The sequence below is a fragment of the Notamacropus eugenii genome, chromosome 4 (assembly GCF_028372415.1).
Source record: "Notamacropus eugenii isolate mMacEug1 chromosome 4, mMacEug1.pri_v2, whole genome shotgun sequence".
NCBI lineage: Eukaryota > Metazoa > Chordata > Mammalia > Diprotodontia > Macropodidae > Notamacropus > Notamacropus eugenii.
The window spans coordinates 69,129,602-69,151,719 of record NC_092875.1 but is presented as its reverse complement, the minus strand read 5'-3'; the positions used below and the strand labels follow the sequence as shown (position 1 = coordinate 69,151,719).

The 22,118-nt window shown below is 51.3% G+C and overlaps 1 protein-coding gene across 2 annotated transcripts; it reads right to left on the bottom strand.

The window, feature by feature from the left end:
• Nucleotides 1-359: 359 nt before the first annotated feature.
• On the bottom strand, nt 360-21,356 carry LOC140499837 (hippocampus abundant transcript 1 protein-like). Of its 2 annotated transcripts, none has more exons than XM_072601729.1 (12): nt 19,750-21,356; nt 11,734-11,829; nt 9,851-9,913; nt 8,435-8,562; nt 8,019-8,133; nt 6,085-6,303; nt 5,612-5,725; nt 4,939-5,010; nt 4,693-4,805; nt 4,309-4,406; nt 3,847-4,013; nt 360-3,762 (listed from the first exon to the last, which is right to left on the bottom strand). In XM_072601729.1, exons 1-12 carry the CDS (start codon nt 20,452-20,454, stop codon nt 3,550-3,552), a joined length of 2,103 nt encoding a protein of 700 aa, XP_072457830.1. In that variant the 5' UTR covers nt 20,455-21,356; the 3' UTR covers nt 360-3,549. The 2 variants fall into 2 exon arrangements, with proteins under 2 accessions (XP_072457830.1, XP_072457831.1); XM_072601730.1 differs by lacking the exon at nt 19,750-21,356 and adding an exon at nt 12,594-16,381.
• Between the last annotated feature and the right edge of the window lie 762 nt (nt 21,357-22,118).

The following is a 22,118-nucleotide window of genomic DNA, read 5'->3' as shown; positions in this document are numbered from 1 at the left end:
AGACTACTGTTTTCCTTAACGGAAATCTCTTTGAAGGCTAATGAGATGAGCCCCATGGAACTTTCCTGGAAGGGAAGGTAACAAAGGAGTTTGGACAGCTAGTGGTGGCCTGCCAACTCTGAAGGACAACCAAGTTGCTGCCAAGGATGCTGGGTCATCAAAACCATTAGACTTAAGACTCAAAAAAGCAAGTTTGCGTGTGTTCTTCAACATAGGGCTGGGTGGGTCACTTGGCAAAAGTCCAAGCTGGCCTCATTGACGACGGGAGCATCAAGAGATGGGAAGGGACCTCAAGAGTTAAGATGGGCCAACGCTAAACAAATATCTCACCAGGCAGAAACACAAATGCAGAGACTTGGTTTTTTTCTTTGCAAGAAGAAAGCAGCTGTTTAATAAATAACCAGGAGGGAGCCACCTGAATCTAAACACAATCTGAAATCAACTGAGTTATCAGCTAAAAACACAAAATCAGCAACACACCAAAGGGTTAACGTCATCAATTTCAAAGTATAGGGCTGGTCCCTTCTTAATGAAAACATAGGTTGGCCACAGTAGGAAAGTTGGGGAGTGGGTGGGTCCTGGAGGGGGGAGGACTAAGCAGGACAAGCCATTGCTACTTGCCAACAGCCAACTCACATCATGGTCTCAACATTGTTTCAAGCAACAGTAGGTCCACTGGGACTCCTTCAAATACCCCAGCTAGTTCCCTGAGGAGGGCATGTTAAACCAGAAGAGAACTAGGCAGAGAGGCTGGCAGGGCCCTTGAAGAAGGTGCTCCCTTTGGCCCCAAACCAGGGGGCACTGTGGTCACAGGGATGTCCCTGGGACAGCTGGCCTTGGCTACCCTGCTGGAGAGCTGAGCTGGGGAATGTGCCAACATTCCACTAGTGGCACTGCCTGGCTGAACAGAAAAGCTGCCTTGGGGGAAAAATGCCCTTTCAAAAAACTGGTTCACCCCCCTCCCCAAGTATAACAGAAAACTGGTAGAAATGGTGGTCTCTGGATGGCTTCCAGGACACATAGGCCTTTCAGACTCACAAGGGTCTTCATGCAGCCTTGGCAACTAATGCCTTTCAGGTACTGGGGGGAAGGCCAGAGGTCCGGGATGTCACATGCTTCAGGGGATTTTTTGGGGGGGAGGTCAGGTTAGTGAGAGCAATCTGGTAGGACCCTGCAAAGGTAGGGCTGGAGGGGGCCTGGTCACTGCCTTGTGGTTTTTGGGGTGAGGGGATCAGCTGTTCCTGTTCAGAGCTGTGTTCTTGGAAATGCCAAGATACCACAGGAGACCTCTCTGCTACCTAGGGGAACCCAGCCTGATAACCCAAGTTGGTCTGTTAACTTGAAGGTGTAAAAAAAAATTTTTTTTTGAAGTCATCTTCTGTGATACCGTTTTGAAAGGATGAGTGAGATTTTGCTTTTCTGATGTTCCTTTCCAAAGGATGGGTTGACTGTTGGAAAGAAACCCCTTGTGGGGTCACCCAAGTGAGGCCTGGGGCTGCAAGGGGAAGAGGAATGAGAAATGGAACTTTGGGGTCCACCTGTCCCTGCTGACTAAAGTGCAAAATGTAGAAGCCACCCCCACCTCCTCTCCCCAGGGTGGGCTCATTTCCACGTCTGGATGGCTCTGGTTCCAGCATCGTAGGTCCTGGATGAAGGAGACTTACAGGAAGGCTGAGGGCAAGGCAGCTCAGGCCACCACTCCTGCCAGACACGAGGAACCTCTGAAAGAACTCCTCACTTCTGGAGGCTCTTGGACAAATGGTGAGGGGCCAGTGAGAGATCCATTTAAAGCCTTTCCACCTTACAAGAGATGCATGCCAGGGATCTCAAACTGCTCTGTATGTAAACTAAAGCCTTGGCTGAGAATGGTGGGAGAGCTTAGGACCCCCTCCTGGGGCAAATATGCCCGAGGCAGGCACAGAGGGCCAGGGAGGCTCAGTGGATGCTGGGGCTGCATGGGAGAAGGCGGGGGGGGGGGGGCCAGGAAGCCATCAGTTCCTTACTGGTTGGCAGTCACAGGCTGCTTCAAGGCTGATGGCACCAGATCTGTAACTGACCTCCACAGATCACAAGAGAAGGACAAGGTCAAAGCACTGATGGCAGTTGACCCTGAACTGGGGACCTCCCCAAAGAAAGGGACCCGTGCAGCCCTTCCCCACACCAAATCAATGGGCAATTACTGGGCAAGGGGCACCAGGAGTCAAGTCAAAACAACATGGGGAAAACAGTCCACTCTCTTGTCACCAGTAGGGGTTGAACCTGGGTCACTCCTGCTATGTCAGATAATTCTCAGAACCCCCGCCTTCTGGCTGCTTTCCTAGCCTCACATGGGCAGCCTGACCTTTGATGTGGCCTTCTGAGCTAGTTCTTGTGTATTCCAGAGGCCACTGATGATCTCTCTCGGGACTGCAGGCAAAGACACATCTTGGCCTTTCCTCTTCTACCCCTTCCTGGACCTCTAGGGGTGGGGACTGGGAGGTCGACAGGTTCCTGGCCAGGCTTCCCTCCCAAGAGCTGACCTCAGGACTGCAGGGCCAGTGGCTGAAGAACTTTCCAGAAGAGGCCCCAGCAACCAGGATTGCCCATCACCTACAAGCTCTGGTGCTTTTTGGACGGTAGCTGCTGGGAGATCTGGGACAGGACCAATAGACGGGTGCAACCATGTAAGAAGATGCTGGCCCTTTTGTGTACCTAGACATCCCTGAGCCTTCCCCCTCTCCTCCAGTTCTGAACCATGATAAACTTGGCACTCAGACTACTGCAGGTTGGACAGGCCTGATGAAGGGGGACATCTATCTTGGAATGCTGGGGTCACATTTGGACCCCTCACAAAGGTGTGGGAAATTCTTTGCCTTCTATGATACTGTCAGCAAGGTGCTCCCTGCCTGAGAGTATCCTGGACTGGACAGGCACATTTGGTTGGGTGCCAAGGTAGAGGGGGACCACAGGGCAGGGTCAGTTCTGGCTAGAGCCAACACTGGGTCAGCAGGGTTCCTTTCCTGCTTGTGGGGGTGGGTTCTTCTCCCATTCTGGGTACTCCAGCCCCAGAACACTCTTTCCACCCTCCCCCCCACCCCACCCAGTGGGCCAGGAGTGGGTCCCCCAGGGGGAATCAGAAGTGCCTCCCATGACTGTGTGGTTGTCACAGCCTGGGACGGGAGCAGGCCAGGACCTGAGATTCGGCCACTTTCCCATTCCCTGGCAAGATGAGGATTTGGCAGGTCCCATTTCCAAGTCCACAGTTCCCCAGAAGCAGGTGAGTTTGACACTAGCCTGTCTTCACATGCTGTCATCCCAACTCCTTCCTATTTTCCAGCCCTGGGTGGATGACAGAAGCCTAGTTTTGCACCATTGGGACTGAGTTTGTGGGTAGCTGTGTTTATCTGTTTGGCTCTGAGGGCCTCAGTCTTCTTGGTCCTCTCATTAGCTATTAGTGGTATAGTCCATGGCCACCTCCCCTCCCACACCTGGTCCAGTCCACATCGAGCACACTGCTGTCGATGGGGATGGGGTGGGTGGAGGTAGAGATTCCCTGCCTCTCCCTTCCCATCATACACTGCTGTCCACCAGTAGGGGCTCTTTCCCATCCAAGCCCCCCGCCTGGGGGCTGTGCGTGTGGCTCTGGGCACCATTGCTGTGTTTCTTGTGGCTGCCGGACCGCAGTGTGAGATGATTGTGCTCAGGGATGAACAAGGCCACTAGGAGGGACAGCAGGACTGAGCACGCTCCAAAGAGGAAAGGGGGGCCCGGGATGATGCTCCGCTAGAAGGGCAAAGGACAGAAAGGGGTTAAGTGTAGGGCCCAGGTGGGGGTATGGGGGTGGGGGCAGGGAGGGGTGTCCCTCACCTCATCTGAAGGGTTGGCCATGTTGGGCTTAGTGGCCTTCTCCAGGCTCTCTACCGCCACCATCTCATTCAGCTCCACATGGAATAGATAGAAGACGAAGCCATACAGGGCCGGGCCCAGACCGTTGCACAGTCCCCGGATGCCAGTGATCATCCCTTGAACAACACCTGGGGGAAGGCAAGGAAAGGAAAATTCTAGTCCTTTTCAGACACCCCATGCCTTGAATGGGTGTCACCCTCTCAGTTGCCAAGGCTGAATGCTCCAGGTACCAGGGCTTGTATGACCAGTGGGGATAGGCTTTTCTTCTGGACTGAGCTAAGTATGGACCTGGGCCAACCTGCCTCACTGCTGCATCAGGAGCAGGTGTGAGGACAGCTGTCTTTGAAGAGGTGGACCTCCTCTAGCGTGTGCACTGGGGTTGCCAGGGGAGTGTGGGAACAGCCCAGGCAGGGTCAGAGCTACCTTGCTGGTCAGGGTCTGCATTCCGGGATACCATGGCGCTGATGGCGGGGAAAGTGATGCTGGACATGGCTGCCACTGCACCTGCGGCCCACATCATCCTGGGGGGAGGAAAGAGACAGGATCTTGGACTGATGTGGACCCCCAACACTCTTGTATACAAACAACAGGGCCAGAGAGCAGGATTGACAGGTCCCCCTGGTGCCCTGACAAGAACAGAGTCGGGGCTCTGGGGATCCAGAAGGAGAGGAAGCTCATGCTGCAAAGGGAACAACTCTCATTTCTGTGGGGGGAGGGGGAGAGAAGGCTGGGATATGCCCAGGGTCCCCGCCTGGGGTGGGGGCAAGGCAGGGAGGAGGGGGTCGGCAGGCCCTGGCTGGCTCTTACCAAGGCTGGGAGCCAAAGCCGTACCAGGCCAGCTGCAGGATCTGGAACCCCAGGCCAAGCAGGATGGTGTTCTTGTTCCCTATGGAGCGCATCAGGATGCCCAGCACCACTGTCTGCAAAGGGATGGGCACATGTTGCCAAAGCAGAAAGAGAAGGCCCTCGACTGGGGCAGGGAGGGAGCCCAGGGTGAGGTGGTGGGGTGGCAGGAGAGAGAATGACAAAGCAGGGAGGAGGAAGGACCCTCACCTGAGCCAGGATGGACAGAATCCCCACCACACCAATGAAGGCGGCCACTGTTTCTGAGGAAAAGCTAATTACCTGCAAAGACCAGAGAAGGAAGGCAGTGTCTGGGCTTGTGTGATGTTCTAGAGTTGGAATGTAGGACAGTAATAGGTTCTAGTCCTTTCCTGCCACCTACTGATCTCCCTGGGAAGGATGCCTCCTCCCTAAAAGGGGCTGAGGTGGAGAGCAGGGGACAGACCTGCACAGACAGGGCGCTGAGGCTCCTACATCTCACTTCCCTAACTCCTGAAGGCCAAGTCCAGCAGCTGCTGAGCGTGTTCTTGGATGGGAAGGCTGTCACTCAAGTGTTCATGGAGGGGCATCGATGGATCCAGAAGAGTCCTGATGGCACCCTCACCTCTTGTCCTGTGTCTGCCCAAGTGGCAGAGCCCAAGTGTCTAACTTTACCTCTCCCAAGAAGCCCCATTATATACAGACCTGGGGCCTCTCCTCCCTGACTCCAAGCCACTCTACTCTCTACTTGTCTGCATGGCGAGTGAGTCTCCTACACCCACCCTTTCTAGTACAGAGTGTAGACCAGAGGATCCTCCAGTGGCTACCCAGAGTCCACAGGTGTGCTCATGGCTGAATCTGCCCAAGGAGTGTGGCTCCAGCTTCTGGCCTTGGACTCACTCACCTGGCGTAGGTAGAGGAAGAAGCTGGAGTACTGGCCGGCTTCTGGCAGGTAGGAGAGGAAGACAGTGATACAGATGAGAAGCACGGTGGAGTCCTGGCCCACTTTCCGAAGAGACTGAGTGAGATAAGATGGGGACTGAGAGAATTAGAGAAGGAAGCCTGCCCTGTAGGAAGGCATGGAGCCACGTGATTTGTAGGATGGCAAAAAGCACCACCACCAACCACAACAAACCAACAGCGTTTCCTGCCTCCTGGCCTAACCCAGGCCTTGAAATTTCCATTAGAGTCACTCGAGTAAGACTGTTCTCCAAAAGGCTCCTAAGGAAGTGGAGCAAGGGAGTGGGTATCAAGTTAGCCCACCAGTGCCCAGTATAATATCATCCACTAAGATGTCATCCCACAGTAACCGAGTCCATCAGACAGCTTCAAGCAGAGGGAAGAGGAAGGGGAGAGACAAGGGCTGGGGACACTTACAGCAAAGGGGTCAGCCTGTTCCCAGGAGATGGGAGCTCCCCAAGACGCAGGCCGCATCTCCTCAGGCAGGGACTCAGGCACAGCCAATAAGATGAAGCCAATGTCCAGCAGAGCCACTCCAGAGGCCAGCACCACCACCAACGTGTCACCATAGGCGCGGGACAGATAGGCACCAATGGCAGGGCTCGTCACCAGACTGGCAGCGAAGGTAGCGGAGACCTGAGGAGATGAGGAACAAAGGAACTGCTCAGCCGGCCCCTCCCTCATGTACAGCTTGCACTGCATGGCACAGGGTAAAGCTCAGCCTTCAGAGACAGAAGGTTCTCTCCAAGACAAGCTTTGGCCAATGTCCACAGTGGGATGGCATGGTCAGCTTTTTGGGGTCTGTGCTCATTTCATTCAGTCCTTCATTCTTTTTATCTTCCCTGGGCAGTTCCATGAATGACCTCATGCCACGGGTGAGACACAAACAGGGATGACTAGCTGGAGGGGGGAGGGTGGGATGTGTTACAAGGAGGTGGGTAAGACTCAGGTTCTGTACTGGCTCTGGTAACAGAGAGGACTGTGATACCAAGCAGAATGGAGGCACCCAAGGGTTAGAGAGGCTCAGGGGAGACATCACTCACAGTTACAGGGACCAGAGAAAATGCTATGGAGAGGTAGCCTTGGGCCTGGGTCCTGAGAGTGGCTACACATGTGTGAGTATGTATGTATGTGAGTACATATGAGCCTGCACATCCATCCACGCCCACACGGAGCTTTATGTATGCTTCAATGCCATCACATGTACATAAATGGGGACAGCATGTGCCAGGGCACAGGAGGCTTGCTCTGATGGGGAAAGACCATATTTACCTAAATACAAAGTACTCATGGGGAGGCCAGGAAGAGCATAAGGTGCTGGGAGGAGGGGCCGGGAAAGCCTGCTTGGAGCTGACCCTGAAGGCAGAGGGGAGAAAAGGGAAGCTCTTTGAAGCAGTCCCAGGGAGATGGCATACCCATACAGGAACAAGGAGGACAGAGTATTACGAGGGAGGATAATGTGAAATCGACCTGGAGCCAACCTGAGATGAGGAGATACTTTATGCTAGAAGAAAGAGGGAGCCAATGGAACTTCAGGAGCAGGGGAGTGCCAGGATCCTGCCTGCACGTAGGAGTGTCAGTCTGGCACGGATTGGAGAAAGAAAAGCCTTGAGTCAGGAGGGCCAATTCAGAAGCTTGTGCAATAACCCAAGAAAGAGGTGAGGAGGCCCTGCACCGAGAGGTGACCACGGAAGACTGAAGGGAGAGGTGCTGTGGAGGACCTCAAATGCTAGGCTCAGTAGGTCTGGGGGGCCGGGAAAAGCCCTTGTAGATGTTAGAGCAGGAGCATGGACAAGATGGGAGGTATGCATGAGAAAGATGAATCAGGCAGGCTGTGAGGACAGACTACCAGAGAGGAGGATGAAGGTCAGGTGGCCGAGGAGGAAGCTATGGCAGCTGTGCAGGTATAAAGTGCATGAGCTTTGCCTGCTGCAGGGTGCAGGAGGGGCCTGGGGAGGAAGAATGAAGGACTTTCCATGTAACTTCCTGTTAGAGTAGTGAATGCCGGCCTCTGAGCCCAGTTGACTAGCAGGATGGGGGTGTTAATAACAGAAAAAGGGAAGTGAGCAGGTATAGATTTGGGACAGAAAAGAGAGACCCCCGGCTGTTGTTCTGCAAAGATGGCCACTGAATTCAAGGGGAAAGATGAAACAGGGTCGGGGAGGAAGGTACGGAGGGCACAGGGTAATAGGAATCCTGGCCTGGAGGTCTCCAGGAGGAGACATGGCAGAGCACCAGTCCTAGGCCTGGCACTGAAGTGGACAGAGCAGGGTGGCAGGACAGCCAGGCAGGGGGGCACCTCCAAGCAGTCAGAAGTGGAGGCCTTCGTCTTCAGAGAGGGGCCGGCTTACCAGGCCGTATGCTGTACTCCGCTCGTGCTCCTGGGTGATGTCAGCCACGTAGGCAAAGATGACAGAGAAGGTGACTGCGAAGACCCCTGACATGGAAATGACTGCAAAGTACCACCTGAGGAGAAAGGGTTGCCTTGTTGTGCCCCTCTGCCAGGAGGAGGCCCATGGAACCAGCCTGTGTCTCCCCCAAGCAAATCCCAAACAAATCCGGACTTCAGCAATCCCAGCCCGGCCCTGCTCCTTCCCTGGGTGCTTCCTCTCTTTCCTGCACTGGGAGCACACAGAGATAATTGAGACATTGTCCCTACCCTCAGGGAGTCTGCCCTCTGGCAGAGGTTGGGGAACTATCAGGAGACAAGAGCTCCAGGGCAGGCCAGGGCCTCTCCTCTTTGAGCTAAGCTGCCACCATCACTCACCATGGGCTGATCTTCATCAGGGGAATGGGTGCACAGGTAAAGAACACCGTCAAGAGGAGGAATGACTTTCTGCCCCAGACGTCTGAGAGGGCACCAATGAGAGGGGCACTGAGGAAAGACAGCAGACCCTGGAAGACACGGGAGAAGCAGCATGGAGTTCCGGGGGCAGCCACTACTCACTCAGGGGAGAGAACATGCCAGTGAGCTTTGCCCCGTGTTCTCTAGGAAGGGGTAGGACTGCCAAGAACAAAGGCCCCAGGCTGAATGAGGAATCCAGCAATGGAAGATGTCCCAGGACCACCTTCTCCTCTCTAAGGCTCTTGCTTCAACATGAAGCCAGGCTCTGTGGTTGCTCAGGCCTCTTACAGTATGTGCAGCTGCTGGCCTCATCACTGAGCGGCCCTCTAGACTGAGCACAGCCTCAAAGCTGTGGTCTGATGGGTTCCAGGCCTCTGTACCTCTGCTGGCATGAGGCTACAAGGGGATCGTCTACAGTGTACCTGATAGTTCAAAACTGCATCACAGGAGTGGCCTCCTTGGAAGTGATGAAAGAACTGATGGTATTTGTGGTTTACATAAAAATTAGGAGAGGAAAGGGCACAAGTGGCTGCCCCTATCACTTCTCCATGAGGAACACTTCAATGAGGATGATGCTGCATCTGAGGAGATTCCTGGCTGCTCCTCCACCCCACTCCCCATTCTAGAACTGGCCAGAAAAGCAGCTCTCAGGCTGCCAGCCCCCCACTTAGAGAGCAGCCCCTTCCAGTGGGGCTCCTGTCCCATCTCTCAAGAGTCTTTTTACCCAGAGGCTACCAGAGGACCTACATCTAGGCTGCCAGTAGGTTCCGATAGAACAAGGGAGCTGCGAAGGAAGCTTGGGTGGGGGGGGTAGTCTGTGGAGACAATGCCAAACCTGGAATCAAGAAGACCTGAATTCAAATCCTGCCTCAAATACTTACTAGCTTTGTGATCCTGGGTCACTTCACCTGTCTGCCTGTTTCCTCACCAGTAAAATGGGAATCATGATAAACACCTACCTTCCAAGGTTGTTGTTGATCAAATGAGATAATATTTGTCAGACACTTTGCAAACCTTAATACGCTACATAAATGCTAGTTATTTTTATTATTAGAGAAACCAGACCCCATATGCTGAATCTTGGCTCTGTCCAGAGAGCACTGTCCCCATGACTCCCTCGCTGAGCCCTGAATCCCTCACACAAAGGGGCCCATTGTTACTGTGGCAATGTACGTTTGTCCACTTGGAGCTGGACAGAGGCCATGGCCTACTGGCAGGCAGGGGAACGAGCGGCCTGGGGTCGCTGCCAGGTCCTGTCCCTGGGCTGTAACGGGAGCCAGGGGAGGGGCTTCCAACACAAAGTGAGAGTGGACATGCCAGGTGCCAGATGAACCTCACCTTGACTCCGTGGATCAGGCCATTCATCAGGAAGGTGTGCTGTGGGAATGTCTGGTGCAACACCTGTGGATGGTACCAGAACACCATGAGGCTGCCACTGCTAACTAACTCTAAGCCACTTCACATATCTAAGCCATAGGCTCCTCTGGCAAATAGGGATGTGAAAACTAATAGTACTGTCCACGTGACATGAGAAATCACGTAACATGTGGAAAGCATTTGGGACAAAAACCAGTTCTATTGTTGCTAGACCCTGTAGACAGGAGAACTCCGTCAATGGTCTGCGCCGACTCTTCGCTTCGCCCTTTCTTCCTGTTTGCTTGGTCTTAGCTAGTTCCTTCCCATGTCCTGCTTTTTATCCATTTTCCTCTAGACTGTCTAACATTCCTGCATTGTACCCAGAAAATAGGTTTCTGAGTGCTGCTGTAGCTTGTAAAAAGGCAATTTCCTAGAAAACGGACATCGGAGCCGGGAGACTGGCCCATTAAACCATGCCACGTTCACAGGCAGTTTCCAAAAGAAGTGTAGAAACCAAGCTTCTCTCTCTCTTTCTGTTTCTTGGGGTTTCTGGCTGAGATCCTGGCCCTCTTCTTCCCAACTCCCATGCCCCCCTTAAAACAGAGCCCCAGATCTTAGATTTTGGAATCTCTTCATTAAAGTAACCCCTCTATACATGGTATGCCAGCCATGCTTTTCATTGTTGTTCTTTCAATAGGAGACAAACCCAAGCCAAGGCACCCTAGGCTGAATGGGGTCAAAGCTGTTTTGCACTCCAGTGGGGGTCAAGCACAGAGACTGCAGGGCTGGGGCTGGTGTCCAGTGGTGGGAGGGAAGGAGGAAGGAGGGATCAGGGGCTCCTTTCTTCAGAACAAGGCTGAAGCAGGTCCACAGGCTGGGGGCAGGTGAGGAAAGGGGTGTTTTAGAAAAAAGTTGACAATATTAAGATTTGAATAATTTGGTCCTTCAAAGTAAAAGCAGCTGCCACATTTATAGAAATTTAGAGGGATAAAGCACTTTTCATAAATCATAAAATCACAAGAGTAAATCTAGGGCTAGTTCCACCCTATTGGAAGGGTTATGTTATCCTTATAACACATTTAAGAGGGAATAAACATAAGTTTTATTCCCTCCATTTTACAGATGAGAAAACTGAGGCTCAGCCCTAAGAAGTTACAGGCACAGAGCCATCAAGAAATAACATAGGCCCTGACTTTCATAATCTGGTCAAGGAGATAAGGCTTGTACCCATAAGGAATCAAATAAAGCAAAGGAATGAGATGGGCCTCCAGACCTGATCCAGTCCCTAGTATGTGGCAAGTGCAGCCTTCACTGTGTTCCTTAAGACTGAGGTAGCTGGGAGGATTTGTTACATCCTCTTGGTTAGACCAGGGCCCCAATCTCAGGCTGGTTCATTCCATTCTGCCTACACTTCTCTGGTTTCCTGAGGGGATGGTGTTCTTACAGCTTGTCCTAGCCTAGGTAACAAAGACACAATGTTCCACTCCCTAGGGAGCAGGGATCTGCATGGCTGGACAGGAGGTGAGGGGAGCCTGGCCACGTCTATCTACTCTGACTACTCAGTTCATCACTGACAAAATGGCAACACTCTCCTTTCTACCAGGCTACTAGACTGGGGTCCATTTCTGGCTTCATTAGTTTAGGGAAATCGCCATCTTTTCAGAGACAGTAGACCCCCATTTTATTAGTGTCCAAAGGTGGGTGCTTCCTCCAGAGAGAAGTGACAGCAACAGCCTGAGCTCTGGACAATCTACTCCACTATTTAGTTATGGGAGTTTTTCCAGTTTCTCCTGGGAATCCACTCCTCAGCCAAGCTATCTTTACCCTCCAGGTCCTGGGGCCAAAAGGGGGTAATCAATACTCACCGTTAACATGGGGGTTGTGAGCAGGCCCCAGGCAAAGAACTCAAGGAAGATCACCACCACAGCATGGTACACACTAGGCTCACCAATCCCCTGTCTCTGAAAAACAACATGGCTGGCTGGTAAGTGGATGAAGGGTAGGGAACAAAGGACTCTGCCTGGGGGAAGGGAAGAAAAGGAGTGATTAAACAGCTCTCACTAAATCAAGAACTTGGAAGGCCTTTGTTTGCTCTGAAAAGCCAAGGGTAAACATCTCCCAGGCCACTACCCCTCTGGTTCCAAGGCCCCAAAAGTTCAGCCAAGCTCTATCAATAAGGTCACAGGTTCAAAGACTCCAGAACCCTGAGGAATCTATGTGACCTTCAGTGCAACTGCGGTGGCTGGCACAGCCAGGACCCCTGGATCAGGCATGAAGACCCATTCTTTTAGCGGTAGCACACAAACTCAGTTTTTATTGGCTAGAATCCTGGGTGCAGCTAGCCTTGGCTATCATAGCTGGCGCCTAAACAGATGATCTGGATGTCCTCTGAAGGTGGGAAGGCTAAGATACCACCCAATTTACGGATTCAAATATTACTCCAATCATGAGGGTACAACTGGGCCAAGAATACACAGGCCAAGCAGTTTTAGAAATATCAGATTCAAACTAGGGAATACCAGGGCCAGTTTAAAATGGAAATCCTTGTTCTTGGCCAGTATCCTGAACTTAGAAAAGGTAGTAGAGTGGGCCTCAGAACAAGAAAGGCCTGATGTTTGATTTAGGAATAGCCAAAAACCAATGAGTTCATCAAAGACCAAAAGTTGGCACAAGGCCATTAAGCTTTGTCCAGCCCCCACCCCTCCAGTCTGATACCCTGGTGGACCTCAAATAGCTTCATTCTTTCCCTGAAAGGCCTCTTGGATTGGAGAGTTGAGACCCCCCCAAAATGAGAGGCAGCTTGATCCTTGGGGCTACCACACGGGGTCAAGGCTCTTCAAGTAGTTTTGCTCCAGCCAACCCTGGGTAATCTACTTCTTGTTCTTCCCCAACCAGTCCAGGGAAGGAGAAAAAGAACAAAAATTAAAAGTCAAGATCTTTTTTCCAGGCAAAACACAAATGCCAGCTCCAGGTCAGAAGCAGGACACTGTGGCCAGAGCCATCTCTCCAGTTGAGATGAGTGGCAGAGAGGGGACTGAACTGCAGTACACAGATTCAGTGCCCATGAACTCATCTACATTTTAAGTGGAGTGGTCAAGCCTGTTTTATCAGCCCTCATTAAAATACATTTACAACAGGCATGGCAAAACCTTGTTGGACAACATCCATCTCTAGATTTTTAACTATTCTTTGAGTGTAGTAGAGTGGAGTGAGCCCTGGATTCCAGTCCATCTGGGTTCATTTATTGGTTGAGCCTGTGATCTCTTGGTTTGCTTCTCTAGAAAATGAGGTGGCTAAACTAGGCCTCCTTTCAGGTTCTTGTTAGCTCTAACATTCTATAATTCTGTCGGTTGCCAGTTTGACTCTTCTGTCTCTCTCAGACTTTTTTCCAGGAGTTCATTTTAAAAAGGAGTGGGAAAAGGGCTAGAACACCTAAACCCCCCCAGATCAGCTATGCCCATCTATTTCCCTCAAAGCAGTTTCTTAAGGGACACTGTAACACTCTAATCAATCTCTGGCTTCTCAACTCTTGTTTTTCTATCTAATTAGTCTGGCTTGTACCCAAGTTTTCCTCTGTTACTGTTTAAACAGCTACCAAGTAAGATGGGAACTTTTGAGATACTTGCTCCCTCATTTGATAAAATTTTTCCAACCTTTCAATTAAACTTGATTAAGGGCCTACTACATTTGAGGCCCTATGCTGAGTGAGCTGGTGAGAGAAAGACTGGAGACAATCTAATCCCCACTTTCCCTCTGTGAACTTACTAATAGCAGGGTGTACAATATGTACACACACAAAATGGAAGAATACAACAGGATGCAAAGGAGCAGATTGAGACTTGGCAGGGACTTTAAAGACCATCTATCCACCCTACAGATGAGGACACAGAGACCCAAAGTTTTATTGCAAAATTTGAGGGAGGGATCATTTTGAGCGAGGGAGATAAGAAGTCAAGGCTTCATGAAAGGGGCAGTTCCAAGATGATTTTTGAAGAATCACAAGTAACTACTAGGCAACAAGGTCCTCCATGACAGATGCAGTGTTTCCTCTAAACTTGGTAGCTTCCTACTCTCCAAATAATGAAAACCAAAAAGGGGTCATCAGTGTCTGCGCTGGGGCTCCACCTCCTGGGTAATCTTGACTTAGAAAAAGATCCTCTAATAGACACAGATGAGGACTACATAGAAAAAAGATAACACAGCCAAGGTAACAGTTTCAGAGTGATTCCAAAGGGGAGACACAACAAAGGTGTGCTTTATTCATTAAACTGCTTGGTTCTCCTCTGTTAAAATACAGGGCATGATGTTTATGGCTTTGTAGAAGCACGTACTCCTTACTTCATACATTTATTCGGTAATTTGTTTTTGTGGATGATTGTTTGCTCTGAAGAAACCGACCCGTTAGGGCCCTTAGTGATTCTGGAGAGTCAGAAATGGTCTGCCTCATCCTAAACTTCAGTTTCCAGTGAGAAACGAGCCAGGGAACTAACAGCTTGGACCATTTTTACGAAGACAGCTCTTCCAACGCTCTTCTCTAAGACTGACTTGTTTCCAGAGTAAATAAGGAAGCCTGTTTTACCTTCAGTTGAATACTATGATCAAAACAACTTTCTCTCAACAGCTAATGCTACTGATGTGACCCTAAAGAACTAACAGTCCCCTGGAGGTCTCCCCAACAACCTTAACAATTATTCTTCTGGTTGCATTTAAACCAGTCACTTCTGGGAGATCCTAGTCAGTGTCCTCTTCTAACAAGAAAATAATTAAGTCAAACCAACTGACATTGCTACCATATCTAGCAGTGCACACTACTCTTCGTCATTAATTTAGCATTTACTCATATATTACTTTGTACTGCTTTCTAACTATTTTATTCCTCAGCATAATTTCTGAGACCTCAGTTAGAGCAGATGCTTATTCAGGGCTGGGGACCCATCCCTTCTACTTCCACAGAATCTCAGGGTTGTTCAATTCAGAGGCCATAGAGCCCAATCTATGTTCCACACAGCACCCAGCAATAAGGCTAAAAAAAACAAAAGAACTTCTGAAATGACTGACATGAGATACTTAGAGAATGTCTGAACTGGAAAGGTCCTCTGAGGTATTATTGAATCCAACCCCTTCACTTTATAGACAAGAAAATGGGCCTAGAGTGGGAAAAACCCTCGCTCCAAGCCATAAGACAGTAATAGAGCTGGGACTGGGGACTAGACCTCTTGACTCAACTCAGTACTTTTTTTATTCAACCAGAATGTGCAATACTTCTGTTCCTTCCCCTTCTATCCAGAATAAAAGAATTTCCAGCCCTAGGCAAGTAAATAAAGATTTCTCTGCAAGGCTGAGTTATCATGAGGCATATGGACCACCAATTCAGAAAAAAAAACTGATTCTTCATCATCTAGTCCTTTATCTGACACCATACTGGCCTTGTTCCTCTCCAAACATTCACTTAGAAGGGATATACATGTCTTAAAAGCCTAAGGCGGGGTGAAATCATAGGTCAACAATCTTAAAAAACAGAACCAGTGAAATAGAAACTCAAACTCCTTGAGAAAAGCCCATCAAGGTTACAAAGTGTACCATGCAACGATATGGAAGGAAGGAAAACCAGAAAGACTAAGAAATTATTGGGCAACAGATTCTGCTCCAAGAAAAAAAAATCCCAACAGACTGGAACAATGGTCAAATCAAACAAAATAAAATTTAATTGAGATGTTTTGTAGATAAGCATCAAAACTTCAACTGCACAAGCATAGGATCAGAGAGGAATATTTATGATTGGGTAAATGTTCATACGGAAAAGACCTAAGATTTTTTTGTCTTCAAGTTCAACATAATTGAACAACACAATGTGTGATGTGTTTCTGAAAAAGTCAACTTGACCTTACTCAATGAGAAATATAGGATCAGAATCCTATTGTCTTCTGTCCTGGTCAGACCACATAAGGTGTACTGTGTCCAGTTCTTAGGACATGTTTATAGGATGTACACTGACAAACTAACATATTCAGAAGGTGGCACTGGAATGAGAGGAAGGGACTCAAAATCTTGTTATATGAGGGACAGTTGAAATAAGTGGGGATGGTTAGGTTAGAGAAGAGAAGATTTTGGGAAAGGGACATAATCATTATCTCCAAAGATCTAAAAAGCTATCATGGGCAGAGGGAAAGATTTGTTTTGTGCAGCCCCATAAGGTAGAACAAAGAGAAATGGGGAGGAAAGTTCCTGGGAAGTAGATTTAAAGTAAATACAAAGGAAAAACTTTTCTAACACTCAGAGCAGCACAAAAATGGAATGGGCTGTTTTGTGAGGTTGTGAGTGTGCCATCAAGTGAAGGTATTTACAAAAGCCAGACAAGCAGTTAGGACATTGTTGAGAGGAATTATGCATTAGCCTGGAGTTTGTTGGATCTGATGAACTTAATCACCCCACCACTGAGATTTCAATAGGTACTGTCCTCTTCACAGTCTTGGTCCCATATGGCAGGAAAAAATTATGATGCATATTTCTGTCTTGGAACATACAAGAACATGTCACTGGATAGTGTTGACCCTTGCTTAGAGTGTGGAACCACTGAAGCTGACCCCCAAGACTTAGGATTCTTGATACTGAAGACTCTGGCAATGGGAATTCCAACACTGAAATGAAGGCAATTAGAAAGAAAGATGGAGATATCTCCAATCTCTCAACCAGACAACTTGATAACAAAGAATTTTAGCCCCACCTTGGCCTATCCAGAGACCCCATGCTCTCAAGTGACCTAAACATCATATCACAAAATTTCATTTCTCTCCCATGGTGACAGAGTCAAGTACTAGGTTTCTTGGCTCCATTCATTGCTTTTCCTCCAGGAAAATGACTGCTAGTTTCAGTCCCCAAAGGATGCTGGAAAGCAATTCCCAGATCTCCACTTTATAGTAGAGAGAGTCAAGTGAAATTAAATTGAAAACAAACACCAAGGACAATCTCAGGACCTTTGAGGCGTTGCATTGATTGGCGACTCAGGACAGGACATGGGAGAAGGCTCAGGCTGAATATATCCATTTAATATAAGATACTGAACTTTAACAAAACCAAATGGTTAAAGTAAATTACAACTCTGAGCTGTACTTTGAAGTGTGCGTCAAGCCTGTGATACTTATAGAATACAGAATTTAGATTTTCTTTCTACATCTGTCCAGCCTCTTACATGGATGCCTTTAGGACACAGGCCCATCAAGGGAGGTGGCCTTGGGCCCACACCGCTTATAGATGGTTCCCTAACCTGGCCAAAGCATGGGGCTGGGAGTGGGAATAGCTGTAGCCATATTTCAAGTATCTTGAGGTAGGCGGGTTGGAGGAAAGACACCAAGAGAGACTGAAAACAGAAAGAGACAAGCCAAGAGTGATTGAAGTATGGTTTGCTGAAATTCATGACAGAACCATTAGAATCAGATAGTTTTACTGAATAGAAGCATATGGTCAATCAGGAAGCAAAAGAATAAAGATGAGGAGTTAGTAGGTGTGGGTGGCAGGGCACAAGAATTTCTTTGAGTGACTGAAAAGCTTTATCCAAGAGTACAAGGTCATATAAGTCAGCGGCAGAGCCAGTACCAGAAAATCTGGTTGTTCTAACTTCAATCCCATCTCCAACATACCTCACTGCCCTTCTCCATAAGTGTGGGAAGGAGTGGTAGCTGCTAGGAGCCAGGGTTGGAAGGGCAAGAAATTAGGGAGAAATCAGAGAAAAGGGAAAAGAGGCCAAAGGTAGAAGGGAGAAGAGAAAGGACAAGAGGGAAAGCTTTGTTTAAGAAGGTAAAAGCAAGAGGAATGGGGAGGTGGATAGAGAGAGGAAAGGTAGTTTGGATGAGGCAATTTGTATGACAGATGAAAGGGAATAAGAGCAGGAAAGGGGAACAAGGCATAGGAAATGGAGATGGGTATAAGGAAAAGAAGGAGCAAAAATGAGATGTTTATGTGTGGCAGGAGGAGGTGAGAGTGGAAGTGGGATGGAGGTAGTAGAGAGAGAGTGGCAGGGGAATAATGGTATATAACTGCGTGTGTGTGTAAGACAGTGCGGACAACATGGGAAAACAGGGAGGAAGTGGGTTTAGAAGAATGCTATGGGAAGGAGTAGGGGGTGGACATACTAGGTGTGTGTAGATGGAAAAAGTAAAGAGTGACTGGGGATAAGAGTTGGTAGTGTATGGAGAAGGAATGGGAACAATGAGGTCTAAAAAGTCTAGCAGGGGAGCAGCAAGCATTGGGACGGCCAATGCCCAGAAGAAAGGCCAGGACTGGGGAAATGGCCTGTGACTAAGAAGCCACCGCCCAAGACTGGGGCTGGGGCTGAGAAATTATTGAGACAGAAGAAGGCTAGATCCTGGCTTGCACTAAATAGGGTACCAACCTAGATCTAGGGGGTGCTGGGGGCTGAAGAAGATTGGGTGGATAACTGCTTGACACTGAAACTAGGGCTGAGAGGAATTATTTTTTGCCCTTCTTGGTGTCTCCAGTGTTCAGACAGTGCCTGGCAGACAGCAGGTGTTTAATTAATGCTGGCTGACTATATTAGAGATAAACGATGGAAGCCTTTGTAAGGGCTGATGGAGAGCAATGGAAGAGTGGGGCTGGGCCAAGATTAAGACCAGAGCCTATGGGGGAGATGAAGCCGAGGTCTAGTAGGCCAGCTGAAAGAATGGGGAGCCATGGAGGGGTAGGAGATGAAGGGGGACATTAGATGAATGGGTAGAGAGCTATGGAGACAGGCTGGGGGGAGTCCAGAGGCCTGGCAGGGCTAGGGAGGAGAAGGCATTAGCTGAGCTTGGCTTGGACTGGGGCATATCAGGGGCCTAACAAGGCCCACTTTGGAAGAGGGGACCCTGGGGAGGGGGCTGGGTGGAACACTAGGAGCTGGTGAGGGAATGGTAGGGGTTGGGCCTAGACTGTGTAGGGCCCACCCCAGGGGGCTGGGCCTGGGCTGAGAGGTGAATATACTAGGAGGTAGTGAGGGCACCCAGGGGCTTTGCAGGACCTGGTGCCACCCCAGGAGGCCTGATAGGGAGGGGACCCAGGGGCCTGAAAGAGAAGGGGCCCAAGGGATACTCCAGGAAGCTGGCAGGGCCCAGGATAGGAGGAGGGCACCTCAGAGGCCTGGCAGGGAAGGGGCCTAGGTGTCTGGCTAGGTCTGGGGGTACCTGGGGTCCTGGCAGGGTCTGGGCTGGGAGGAGGGCACCCTTGGGGCCTGGTAGGGAGGGGACCCAGGTGTCTGGCTAGGTCTGGGGGCACCTTGGGGGCCTGGCACGGCCCAGACTGGGAGGAGGGCACCCCAGGGGCCTGGCAGGGAGGGGGCCCAGGGGCCTGGCTGGGTCTGGGGTGTTCCCCGGGGGCCTGGCAGGGAGGGGGCCCAGGTGTCTGGCTAGGTCTGGGGGCACCTTGGGGGCCTGGCACGGCCCAGACTGGGAGGAGGGCACCCCAGGGGCCTGGCAGGGAGGGGGCCCAGGGGCCTGGCTGGGTCTGGGGGCACCTCGGGGGCCTGGCAGGGCCCAGACTGGGAGGAGGGCACCCCAGGGGCCTGGCAGGGAGGGGGCCCAGGGGCCTGGCTGGGTCTGGGGGGGTTCCCCGGGGGCCTGGCAGGGAGGGGGCCCAGGTGTCTGGCTAGGTCTGGGGGCACCTTGGGGGCCTGGCAGGGCCCAGACTGGGAGGAGGGCACCCCGGGGGCCTGACAGGGAGGGGGCCCAGGTGTCTGGCTAGGTCTGGGGGCACCTCGGGGGCCTGGCAGGGCCCAGACTGGGAGGAGGGCACCCCGGGGGCCTGACAGGGAGGGGGCCCAGGGGCCTGGTTGGGTCTGGGGGTTCCCCAGGGGCCTGCCAGGGAGCAGCGGGGGCCGGCCCGGCACTCACGGCGCCTCCGTCCTTGGTGATGATCTTCTTGGCCAGCAGCACGCTGCGGTTGAGCCGCTTCTTTTTCTTCTTCTCCCCGGTCATGGTGCCGCCTCCTGGGCCCGGCGCCCCAGGCTCGGGCTCGGCCCCTTCATCCTGCAGCCCCGGGGCGCGGGGCGGCCCTCTCCCCGCTCCCGGCCCGGCCCGGGCCCCGCCCGCCCGCTCGCTCGCTCCCCGCCCAGAGGCCGCGGGACCTGTCAGAGGTGGTGAGAGGCGGCGGAGGCGGCAGAGGCGGAGGCAGCGGCGGCGGAGCTCCCGGGGCGGGCGGGCGGGCGGGCGGCTTCTCCGCCTCCTTAGCGACCCACTTCCGCCTGCCGCGGCTGCGTGCGCATCCACACCGCCCCCGCTCCGCCTACAACTCCCAGCAGCCTGCGCGCCTGCCTCTATCCCGCCCTCAACCATTCCAATTCCCGGCGTGCTCTGCTCCGCCACGGGAGGCGGGGCACTGATGTGATGGGGGTGTGGCGTGAGGGAGACTAAGAAAAGACTACAATTCCCATCATGCCGTGCGCGACAAATGTTTATGGAGGGATGGGAAGAGGAGATCGCAGGGTCCCCAGGTGGCTTTAGATGGGAGCTGTCTTCCCAGAAGACAGCGGGGCACAGATTTTTCTCTCCTCCCCCCCACCCCTCTTTTCCTCTCCTTCGGTCATACACCCCTCTCATGGCTGAGCGTTTTCTCTACTGCCAGATGTTACTTTGGGTCTGGCCAGAGCCTGGGCAGGAGAATCCAGACCCTATAGCAGGAGGCCGTGTTTCCAGAAGCTGGGAGTTTGGTTGCTAAGGTGCGAGTTCTTGATTGCTAAAGGCTAGCCCTGGGTTGCTAGGAGCTAGGAGTCCTGTCGCTAGGGTACCAAGGCTACTTCCCCCCACCCTCCAGGTGATTGCCCTCCCCCACATCTTTGGTGCCCACAACCACCAAAGCCCGTCTCCATCCTCTTCCACTTAGGCAGGAGCCAGGCTGTAAGCCGCAGCATCTTAGCTCAATCCCTCCCTCTAGGTGGACCGACCCCGAACACCCGAGACACAGAGAGAAAGAGAGCTTCGGGCCGGGTTCTCAGCCTTCTGGAGAACAACGGTTCTGTTGTTGGGGCGCTGCCCCCATTACGTACGGAGGCAACCAGCCGCAGAAGCGCGTGATTGTGAGCCAGGGGGCTGGCCGCCGGACAATCGACAGAAGGAGAGCCGCTCCCCGGGGAAAGGGGGAAGAAGCGACGGAGCGGGAGCAGGTCGAGAGCAGAAACTCGATACGAGACGGCGTCAGCTGTCCACAGCTGGCCTGGAGCCCCGCCGCGGCGGTCCGCCCCAGGGAACAGAAGCAGGCGGCGAGGCTGGCCGAGGGAGATTGGCGCAGCTCCGCCCGAGCCGCCGCTACTGGAAGATCGGTGTAAACCTAGTTTAAGGAAAAGTTTCCTACCCAATAGAGCTGTCCAAAAGAAAAAGGATTGGCTTCCTTAGGCTGTTAGTGCACTCCCACCGCTGGAGGTCATTAGCATCATTAGCAATTAACCTTAGCTTCTGCTATATGCCAGACACCGTGCTAAACACTGGGCATACGGAAAAGGGCAAAAACGAAGTCCTTGGCCTCAGGGAGCTCACGTTCTAAAGAAGACAGACCTTCAGCTGGAGAACGGATGAGCACTTTTCAGAGATTTCTGTTCTAGTACGCTTGGACTAGATGACCTCAGAGATCTCATCCGACCCTAAGGTTATGTTTATCTCAGGCAGAGAACAAAAGATTGGCCTGAGATGTAACCAAGACCTCCCTTTACAGTTATCCCTTCCACATCACAGGGGTCAGGGGCATGGTTCGCCCCTTTCCCCCATACTGTGATCTGGAAAATGCACGTAAAATTGTTTGGCCCTCCCTTCATACCAGAGACATCTAAATTTTTTCTTTTTCTTTTATGGGGTGTTTGCAGTACCTTATTGTAAAATCAGAGTTAAGGATTTGGTAATAGACTCTGTGTTATTTACTACTATCACAAAACTCCCCGCAAATTTCCATTTAATTTCTTATGCCGACCCTCAATAAAAATAGAGATGGAGAAAGTCTCAGTGTGGAAGGCATAACTGTACTGTTGCAAAAACCAACCAAACCAACTCAGCTAAGTAACCATCTGGGCTCCAACAATGAGTATTTAGTACCTTCCAATGGAGCCTATTTTACTTCTGGACAGTTTTATTGCCTTTGGTCCTGACCTCTAGGACCAAGCAGAGAGAGGCTAATTCCTCTTCCACAAGCCAGCCTTCAAATCCTTGAAGACAGCTATAATGTCCCCTGAAGTCTTCTATCCTCCAGGATAAATACACATAGTTCTTTAACCTGT